General features: G+C 45.8%; 1 protein-coding gene across 1 annotated transcript in view; it reads right to left on the bottom strand.

Moving 5' to 3' along the window:
* nup155 (nucleoporin 155) overlaps positions 1–11,082 on the bottom strand; it is a 198,611-nt gene that overhangs the window by 183,093 nt on the left and 4,436 nt on the right. Inside the window, exon 3 of the mRNA XM_043721181.1 lies at positions 1,069–1,206. Within this exon, the coding sequence (XP_043577116.1) occupies positions 1,069–1,206 (138 nt within the window). The remainder of the gene's footprint in view (positions 1–1,068; positions 1,207–11,082) is intronic.

The following is an 11,082-nucleotide window of genomic DNA, read 5'->3' as shown; positions in this document are numbered from 1 at the left end:
TATGAGGACAGGCTGAGGCACTTGGGGTTGTTTTCATTGGAGAAAGGAAGGTTTAGGGGTGACTTGATAGAGGTGTATAAGATGATTAGGGGTTTAGATAGGGTCGACAGTGAGAATCTTTTTCCACGTATGGAGTCAGCTATTGCAAGGGGGCATAGCTTTAAATTAAGGGGGGGGTAGGTATAGGACAGATGTTAGGGGTAGGTTCTTTACTCAGCGAGTCGTGAGTTCATGGAATGCCCTGCCAGTAGCAGTGGTGGACTCTCCCTCTTTATGGGCATTTAAGCGGGCATTGGATAGGCATATGGAGGATAGTGGGCTAGTGTATGTTAGGTGGGCATGAACCGGCGCAACATCGAAAGCCAAAGGGCCTGTACTGCGCTGTATTTTTCTATGTTCTAAATGTGGCCTTACCAATATGTTGTACAGCCGTAATATGACAATCTAACTCTTGTACTCAGTGCTCTGACCAATGAAGACAAGTGTGCCAAATGCCTTCTTCACCATCTTATCTGTCTGTGACACCACTTTCAAGGAACTATGTACTTGTATCCTGAAGCCTCTCTCTTTGGCGACACTGCCTGATCATTAACTGTGTGTCTGCCATGCATTGTCTTACCAAATTACAACGACTAACATTAAACTCCATCTGCCATTCCTCCGCCCACTGGTCCAGTTGATCAAGACCAAGTTGTACTCATAGACTTCTTTACTGCCCACTACAACACCAACTTTAGTATCAATCGCAAATTTGCTAACCATGCCTCCTATAGTCTCATCCAAATCATTTATATTAATGACAATTCAAGTACAAGAGAAAGAGCGTGCACAGGAGAGAGGGAGCATGTGACACCTGGTGAGGTAAAGAACGAGTGCAAAGTCAAGCATTGAAAGATGAAGCAGAAGGACAAGCTGCTACTACGGATGATTGACAGCCAGTGCAGCTTACACACACACACACACACACACACACAAATTATTAATCTTTGCACATTATTACTATACACCAGCAGCAGTGCAAATGCCACATCGTGCTTCACTCCCTGACCGACAAACACAAAAAGATACGTCCAAACTGTTCCACCAATTCTGGGGGCAGGGGGACTCTCCGAATAGGGCTGATCTCTGGGAGGCTGGGGAGCGACAGCAGTCCAGGTCCTTGGAGAGGATAATCCATGTCAGCCATCCCAGACACAGATGGATTGTCTGTAATCGAAGAGAAAATGGTAAGAAAAACATCAAACACTTCAGCCGATATCATTCCACACAACAATTAATCCCAATTGTCAGAGTGCTCAGTGTTTTTTTCTGAATATCATAAAATCTTTGTTCGTCCTGGCCAAACGCATGTTTCTAGCAAGACATCAGCCATGATCTCATTGAATAATGGAACAGGCTTGAGGGGCTGAATGGTCTGCTTCTGTTCCTGTGTTCCCTGGGGAAGATTCACCAGGGAAGTGGGAGAGGCAAACAAGGAGGCACAGGGGCTGGCCATTCAGGAGCAGTGGTTGATCAGAGAGGAGAGGAGCCTATTTAGAGATGAGAAAGGCCTGGTCATAGTCAACTCATCCATGCCAACCAGATATCCAACCTAATCTGGTCCCATTTGCCAGCACATGGCCCATACCCCTCCAAACCCTTCCTATTCATATACCCATCCAGAGTGTGGTGGTGGAGGGTGACCTTTCAGACTGGAGGCCTGTGAACAGTGAAGTGCCACAAGGAGCGATGCTGGGTTCACTACTTTTTGTCATTTATATAAATGACGTGGATATGAATATAGGAGGTATAGTGAGTAAGTTTGCAGATGACATGAAAATTGAAGGTGCAGTGGACAGCGAAGAAGGTTATCTGTGAGTACAACAGGATCTTGATCAGATGGACCAATGTGCTGAGGATTGGTAGAACGACTTTAAGTCAGATAAATCCGGTGCTGCAATTTGGAAAAGAAAATCAGAGCAGGACTTGTACATGTAATTTAAGGTCCTGGGGAGTGTTGCTGAACAAGGAGACCTTGGAGTGCAGGTTCATAGCTCCTTGAAAGTGGAGTCGCAGGTAGATAGGATAGTGAAGAAGGCGTTTGGTATGCTTTCTTTTATTGGTCAGAGTATTGAGTACAGGAGTTGGGGGGTCATGTTGTGGCTGTACAGGACCTTGGTTAGGCCACTGTTGGAATATTGCATGCAATTCTGGTCTCCTTCCTATCGGAAAGATGTTGTGAAACTTGAAAGGGTTCAGAAAAGGAAATTATGATGCTATCAAACAGGAGTTGGGAAGTACAGGATGGATGTGTTGTCCCAGTCGAAGTGGTGTCTTTCCTCATCTGTATATAAGGATACTAGTGAGAGGGGGGGTCATGTCTTTTTGTGGCGAGTTAGTGCTCAGGTATCCTGGTGGCTAGTTTTCTGTCTGTTTATCCAATGTAGTGTTTGTTCCAGTCCTTGCATGGTATTTTGTAAATGACATTCGTTTTGCTTGTTGTCTGTATAGGGTCTTTCAAGTTCATTAGCTGCTGTTTTAGTGTTGTGGGATATAGGTAAAACAGTGTTACTTCGGCAACCATAATTGCTTATTAACATCAGCAACCATAATTGCTTATTAACATCAGTATATAATTGTTTCAGCAAAGAGCTGAGTTAGCTAAAATGTGCATACACGAATGAAGACTATGTAAAGGGATACAGTTTCTTCTGAGCTAGCTAAAATGTGCATACAAGAATGAAACGTGCCTGCAAACAATGGAAGATGTTACAGATAAATAGATAAGGTGAAAAAGAACATCAAGATATGCCAAGCTCTGCAAATGTCCCTCATGTCGGCACTGAAGCGACCCAAGTCACTTATAGAGGGGAGGGTCGCCTGGCTTGGAATAGGGGGAGAAGTAAACAAGGGCGGAGCACAGCTGGGCAGGGGCAGAACACAGTAAGGAATATTGATAGGTTTGAAGGCCAATGAGGTAAACGGTGAAGTACCAAGAATTAAACTGTATAAATTGTAGAATAATTTGTGGATCGGGGTGCCTACTTGATAGACGCCCCTTCTTGCAAGACCATTTCAATAAAATTCGCTGCTTCAGAATTTAACTCGGACTGAAATTTATTATATTGTGAGCTTTGTTTCTCACAGTGTGTTGGTGGGTTTGTGGGCTACCATGATACAAAAAGATTTCCATCCAAGGACAAGCCAAACAGAGACATGCACTAAAATTCCTAGAAGCATGGCATTCCAACCGGAACTCTATCAACAAACACAGAGTTTGACCCCATCTACCAGCCTCTGAGAAAAAGAACAGGAAGTGACTTCACCACAGGAAATAACATCCCCAACCCAAAGAAACGCAAACATTTAAAAGAAAGCTGGAACTCTCAGCAGTGTTTCACCTGAGGCCCACTGAAGTTACCTAGTAGGGTGAACAACCATCTGGAAATGAACCTTCCAGCTCAGCGAGCAAACCCACATCCAGAACCTCAACCTGAGCTACAAATCTTCTCAAAACTCATATTTTACTCAAACATGATGGATGAGGAGAAGGTAGGGCCGATCAGGGATAGCGTCGGGAACTTGTGCATGGAGTCTGAGCGGATAGGGGAAGCCCTAAATTAGTGTTTTTGTTTTGGTTTTCACTAAGAAAAGGGATCTTGTTGTGAATGAGAACTTTGAGGAGCTGGGAAACAGGCTTGAACAGATCAAGGTTGAAACTTTATTGCTGGAACAGCACAGCAGGTCAGGCAGCATCCAGGGAACAGGAGATTCGACGTTTCGGGCACAGGCCCTTCTTCAGGAATGGGAAGGCTGATTCATAATTCCTGAAGAAGGGCCTGTGCCCGAAACGTCGAATCTCCTGTTCCCTGTTCCAGCAATAAAGTTTCAACTTTGATCTCCAGCATCTGCAGACCTCACTTTCTCCTTGAACAGATCAAGACTGATGAAGTTGATGTGCTGGAAATTTTAGCAATCAATAAGACTGACATGACCCCAGGGCTAGACCAGATTTATCCTATGCTACTCCAGGAAGCGAGAAAGGAGGTTGCTAAGCCGCTGGCAAAGGTCTTTGCTTCCTCACTCTCCATGGGAATTGTACCAGACGATTGGAAGGAGGCGAATGTTGTTCCTCTTTTCAAGAAAGGGAATAGGGAAATCCCTGGCAATCACAGGCTAGTCAGTCTTACGTCTGTGGTCAGCAAGGTTTTGGAGTGAACTCTGAGGGATAGGATTTAGGACTATTTGGAAAAGCATAGTGTGATTAAAGGCAGTCAGCATGGCTTTGTGAGGGGCAGGTCATGCCTCACAAATCTTATTGAGCTCTTTGAGACACGTCGACGATGGTCGAGCAGTGGATGTGGTGTATACGTACTTCAGCAAGGCAATTGATAAGGTTCCCAAGGGAAGGCTGATTCATAAAGTCAGGAGGTATGGGATACAGGGAGATTTGGGTATCTGGATTCAGAATTGGCTGGCTGATAGAAGGCAGAGTGGTTGTAGATGGGAAGTATTCTGCCTGGAGGTCAGTGGTGAGTGGGGTCCCGCAGGGCTCTGTTCTTAGGCCTCTACTCTTTGTAATTTTTATAAATGACTTGGACGAGGAGGTTGAGGGGTGGGTTAGTAAATTTGCCGATGACACAAAGGTTGGAGGTTCCGTTGACAGTATTGAGGGCGACTGCAGGCTGCAGCGCGACATAGACAGGATGCAGAGCTGGGTTGAGAAATAACAGATGGAGTTCAGCCTGGATAAATGTGAAGTGATGCATTTTGCAAAGAAGGTTTAGCAGGATGCTGCCTGGACTGGAGGGCTTGCCTTACGAAGAAAGATTGAATAAGCTCAGACTTTTTCCTCTGGAGAGAAGGAGGAAGAGAGGAGACCTGATCGAGGTATACAAGGTAATGAGAGGCTTGGATAGAGTCAACAGCCAGAGACTTTTCCCCAGGGCAGGATTGATTGGCACGAAGGGTCATCGTTTTAAAATATTAGGATGAAGGTATGGAGGAGACGTCAGTGGAAGGTTCTTTACGCAGAGATTTGTGAATGCATTGCCAGCGGTGGTGGTGGAAGCAGTGGTGGAGTCCAGAACTAGAGGGCATAGGTTTAGGGACATTTAAGCGAATGCTGTACATGCACATGGATAGCAGTGAATTGAGGAGTGCGTAGGTTAAGTTATTATATTTTACATTAGGATTAATCCTCAGCACAACATTGTGGGCCGAAGGGCCTGTTCTGTGCTGTAATTTTCTACGTTCTAAAAGATTTACAAGGATGTTGCCAGGGTTGGAGGATTTGAGCTATAGGAAGAGGCTGAATAGCCTGGGTTTGTTTTCCCTGGAGTGTCGGTGGCTGATGGATGACATATAGAAGTTTATAAAATCATGACGGACACTGATAGGGTAAATAGACAAGGTCCTTTCCCTGGGGTGGGGAGTCCAGAACTAGAGGGCATAGGTTTAGGGTGAGAGGGGAAAGATAGGAGAGATTAAAGTGCAACTTTTTCCACATGGTGGGTCGTACGTGTAATGCCAGAGGAAGTGATGGAGACGACTACAGCATTTAAAGGGCATCTTGATGGATAGTTGAATGGGAAGGGTTTGGATGGATATGAATTGGGTGCTGGCAGGTGGGACTAGATTGGGTTGGTATATCTGGTCAGCATGGACCGAAGGGTCTGTTCAGTGCTGTACATCTCTATGACTCTATGAATGATGACCATAAATCCATTGTGGAAAAACCCATTTGGTTCACTAATCTTCTTTCGGAAGGAAACAGCCAATCCTTACCTGGTCTGGACTATGCGATTCCAGATCCCCAGTGGCTGACTCAAACTGCCTTTTGAGCAATTAAGGGATGGCCTAGCCAGCACGCCTTCACCTTCATCAATGATTTTTACAGAGCGGCGAGGAGAGAAGCGAGGGCTGCCAGGTAGGGTAAGTTTTCCCCCTTTTCCTGTCCGGGAGCAGCGGGAGACACAGCGGAGATGGAAACCAGGAGAGCACCAGGAAGGTAAGGAATTAGTATATATTTGGGCAGCGGCTAAACCAGAGGTACTACACATCTAGTATCTCCATCCCGCCCCCCTCCTCTGACCGGAAGAAAAAGACTCTATAAGGTAAGGCTTATATTCTTTCTTTTTCATATATTTAAGTGCATTGTTTGGTTTTAGTTAGGTGATATAAAGCTAAGCTGACAATGGCAGGGGATCTCAGACCCGTGGCATGTGCATCTTACACTTGCAAGAAGTGTGTCCAGTTGCAGCTGTTGTTTGACCATATGACGGCTCTGGAGCTGTGGATGGACTCACTGTGGAGCATCCGCGGTGCTGAGGAGGTCGTGGATAGCACGTTTAGTGAACTGGTCACACCGCAGGTTAGAATTGTGGAGGGAGGCAGTGAATGGTGACCAAAAGGCAGAAAAAGAATACGAAGGCAGTGTAGGTGTCCCCTGTGGTCATCTCCCTCCAAAACAGGTATACCGTTTTGGATACTGTCAGGGAGATGGCTCACCAGGGGAGGGCAGCAGGTGCCAAGGTCATGGCACCGTGGCAGGCACTGCTGTTCAGAAGGGCGGGAAAAAGGGCCATAGTCATGGGGATTCTATTGTAAGGGGAGTAGATAGGCAGTTGTGTGGCCAAAAATGGGACTCCCGGGTGTATGTTGCCTCCCAGGTGCTCGGGTCAGGGATGTCACCGATTGGCTGCAGAGCATTCTAAAAGGGGAGGGTGAACAGCCAGTTGTCTTGGTGCATATAGGCACCAACGATATAAGTAGAAAAATGAGATGAGGTCCTGAAAGAAGAATTCAATTAGCTCGGAGAGAAGTTAAAGTGGAGGGCCTCAAAGGTAGTGATCTCGGGATTACTACCAGTGCCACATGCTAGCCAGCGTAGAAATGAAAATATAGGCAGGATGAACACGTGACTTGAGAGATGGTGTAGGAGGGAGGACTTCAGATTTGTTGGACATTGGGACAAGTTCTGGGGAAGGTGGGACTATTAGAAAATGGATGGCCTACATCTGAACCAGAACTGAAAATGTGTTGCTGGAAAAGCGCAGCAGGTCAGACAGCATCCAAGGAGCAGGAGAATCGACGTTTCGGGCATGAGCCCTTCTTCAGGAAATCTCATGCCCGAAACGTTGATTCTCCTGCTCCTTGGATGCTGCCTGACCTGCTGCGCTTTTCCAGCAATACATTTTCAGCTCTGATCTCCAGCATCTGCAGTCCTCACTTTCTCCTACACCCGAACCAGATCGGAACCAATGTCCTTTGGGGAGATTTTGCTATTGCTGTTGGGGAGGTTTTAAACTAATGTGGCAGGGGACTGGGAACCAGAAGAGAAGACAAGTAGACAGCGAGGTGGAAACTAGAGACTCTAAGAATCATGAAATTAGCATTAATAAGGGGAAGAGTAGGCAGAGAGAGGATGAATACAAAAGAACTGTTGGCTTGAAGTGCATCTACTTTAATGCAAGGAGCAAAGTGGGTAAGGCAGATGAACTTAGGGCTTGGATTGGTGCCTGGGAGTATGACGTTATTGCAATCACAGAGACTTGGTTGAAGGAAGGGCATGATTGGCAACTAAATGTTCCAGGATATAGATGCTTCAATTCAGGACAGGGAGACAAGTAAAAGCAGGAAGGTTGTATTGCTGATCAGGGATGATATCACGGCTGTGCTAAAGGAGGACATTATGGAGGGCTTGGGTAGTGAGGCATTATGGGTTAGCTGAGAAATAAGAAGGGTGCAGCTACATTGTTGGGGCTGTATTATATGCCTCCCAACAGTGAACATGAGATAGAAAAACAAATATGTAAGCAGATTATGGAAAGTTGTAGAGGTAACAGGGTAGTGGTGATGGGAGATTTTAATTTTCCCAACATTGACTGGGATATACTTAGCATCAGAGGTCTGGATGGGGCAGAATTTGTAAGAAGCGTCCAGGAGAGTTTACTGGAGCAGCATATCAATCGCCCGACGAGGGAAGGGGCCATATTGGACCTGGTGTTGGGGAATGAGCCGGGCCAGGTGGTAGAGGTTGTGGTGGGGGATTTTTTTGGGAACAGTGACCACAATTCTGTAAGTTTTAGAATACTCGTAGACAAAGATGAGAGTGGTCCTAAGGAAGGAGTACTAAACTGGGCCAAAGCCAATTATATCAAAATGAGGCAGGAGCTGGGAAATGTGGATTGGACACAGCTATTTGAAGGGAAGTCCACATTTGATATGTGGGACACTTTCAAAGATAGGAAAAAAATAGTGCAGGATAGGCATGTCCCATTGAAGGCAAAGGATAGGAAAGGCAAGATTCATGAACCGTGGATGACAGGAGAAATCGTACAACAAGCCAAGAGGAAAAGGGAAGCATACATAAGCTAAGAACAGAATGGGCCCTGGAGGAATATCGGAAGAGTCGGACCAGTCTTAAACGAGGAATCAAGTGGACTAAAAGGGGTCATGAAATAGCTTTAGCGAGCAGAATTAAGGAGAATCCCAAAGCATTTTATTCTTATATAAGAAGCAAGGGGGTAACTAGAGAAAAGGTTGGTCCACTAAAGGATAAGGAAGGAAAGCTGTGTGTCGAACCTGAGAAAATGGGTGAGATTCTGAATGATTACTTTGCATCAGTGTTTGAGGAGAGGGACATGATGAATGTTGAGATTAGAGATAGAAGTTTGATTAGTCTGGATCACGTTGACATAAGTAGGGAAGATGTGTTGGGTAGGCTAGAGGTTATTAAGGTGGACAAATCCCCAGGACCAGATGGAATCTATCCCAGGTTGCTGAGGGAGACGGGAGAGGAAATAGCTGGGGCCTGATAGATACCTTTGTGGCATCCTTAAACAAAGGTGAGGTGCTGGAGGACTGGAGGGTTGCTCATGTTGTCCCCCTGTGCAAGAAGGGCAGTAGGGATATTCCGGGTAACTACAGACCAGTAAGTCTGATATCGGTGGAAGGAAAGTTGCTGGAGAAGGTACAGAGGGATAGGATCTATTTATACTTAGAAAATAATGGGCTTATCAGTGATAGGCACCATGGTTTTGTGCAGGGGGGGCGTGGGAGAGATCGTGCCTTACCAACTTAATAGAGTTATTTGATGAAGTGACCAAGTTGAGAAATGAAGGAAGGGCTGTTGATGTCATACACATGGACTTCAGTAAGGTGTTTGATAAGGTTCCCCATGGTAAACTAATGGAGCAAGTGAAGTCACATGGTGTGCAGGGTGTTCTAGCTAGGTGGATAAAGATCTGGATGAGCAACAGGAGGCAGACAGTAGTAGTTGAAGGGACTTTCTCGAAATGAAGAAAGGTGACCAGTGGTGTTCCACAGGGGTCAGTGTTGGGGCCAAAGTGAAGTCACATGGTGTGCAGGGTGTTCTAGCTAGGTGGATAAAGATCTGGATGAGCAACAGGAGACAGACAGTAGTAGTTGAAGGGAGTATCTCGAAATGGAGAAAGGTGACCAGTGGTGTTCCACAGGGGTCAGTGTTGGGGCCACTGTTGTTTGTGATATACATAAATGATCTGGGAGAGGGCACTGTTGGTATGATCAGCAAGTTTGCTGAGGACATGAAGGTTGGTGGAGTTGCAGAAAGTATAAGGGACTGTCAAAAAATACAGGAGGATATAGATAGACTGGAAAGTTGGGCGGAAAAGTGGCAGATGGAGTTCAATCCGGGCAAATGTGAGGTGATGCATTTTGGGAAGTCTAATCCTAGAGCAAATTACACCATGAACGGAAGAGCCTTGGAAAAAGTTGATGAGCAGAGAGATCTGGGAGTCCAGGTCCATTGTACCCAGAAGGTGGCTGCACAGGTCGATAGAGTGGTCAAGAAGGCATACAGAACATAGAACAGTACAGCCAGAGAACAGCACAGAACAGGCCCTTCAGCCCATGATGTTGTGCTGACCACTGATCCTCATGTATTCACCCTCAAATTTCTGTGACCATATGCATGTCCAGGAGTCTCTTAAATATCCCCAATGACCTCGCCCCCACAACTGCTGCTGGCAACACATTCCATGCTCTTACAACTCTCTGCGTAAAGAACCCGCCTCTGACATCCCCGCTGTACTTTCCGCTTAAAACTATGACCCCTCTGGTTAACAATTTCTGCCCTGGGAAATCGTCTCTGGCTATCAACTCGATCTATGCCTCTCATTACCTTGTATACCTCAATTAGGTCCCCTCTTCTCCTCCTTTTCTCCAATGATAAAAGTCCGAGCTCAGTCAACCTCTCTTCGTAAGATAAGCCCTCCATTCCAGGCAGCATCCTGGTAAACCTCCTCTGAACCCTCTCCAAAGCATCCACATCTTTCCTATTATTGGGCGACCAGAACTGGACGCAGTATTCCAAGTGCGGTCTAATCAAAATTTTATAGAGCTGCAACAAGATCTCACGACTCTAAAACTCAATACCCCTGTTGATGAAAGCCAAAACACCATATGCTTCCTTAACAACCCTGTCCACTTGGGTGGCAATTTTAAGGGATCTATATACTTGCACACCAAGATCCCTCTGTTCCTCCACTCTGCCAAGAATCCTGTCTTTAATCATGTATTCAACTTTCAAGTTCAATCTTCCAAAATGCATCACTTCACATTTATCCAGGTTGATCTCCATCTGCCACCTCCCAGCCCATCTCTGCATCCTGTCAATGTTACGCTGCAGCCTACAACAGTCCTCTATACTGTCAACCTTTGTGTCGTCTGCAAACTTGCTAACCCATCCTTCAATCTCCTCATCCAAGTCATTAATAAAAATTACAAAGGGTAGAGGCCCAAGAACAGAGCCCTGTGGAACACCACTCGCCACTGACTTCCAGGCAGAATACTTTCCTTCCACTACCACTCACTGTCTTCTGTCGACCAGCCAATTCTGTATCCAGACAGCTAAATTTCCCTGTATCCCATTCCTCCTGACCTTTTGATAAGCCTACCATGGGGAACCTTATCAAATGCCTTACTGAAGTCTATATACACCACATCCACCGCTCGACCCTCATCAATTTGTCTAGTAACATCCTCAAAGAACTCAATAAGATTTGTGAGGCATGACCTGCCCCTCACAAAGCCATGCTGACTGCATTTAATCAAGCCATG

This window comes from Chiloscyllium plagiosum, chromosome 2 (genome assembly GCF_004010195.1).
Source record: "Chiloscyllium plagiosum isolate BGI_BamShark_2017 chromosome 2, ASM401019v2, whole genome shotgun sequence".
Taxonomy (NCBI): Eukaryota; Metazoa; Chordata; class Chondrichthyes; order Orectolobiformes; family Hemiscylliidae; genus Chiloscyllium; species Chiloscyllium plagiosum.
The sequence above is the reverse complement of the archived record's forward strand: the minus strand, read 5'-3'. Positions and strand labels throughout refer to the sequence as shown.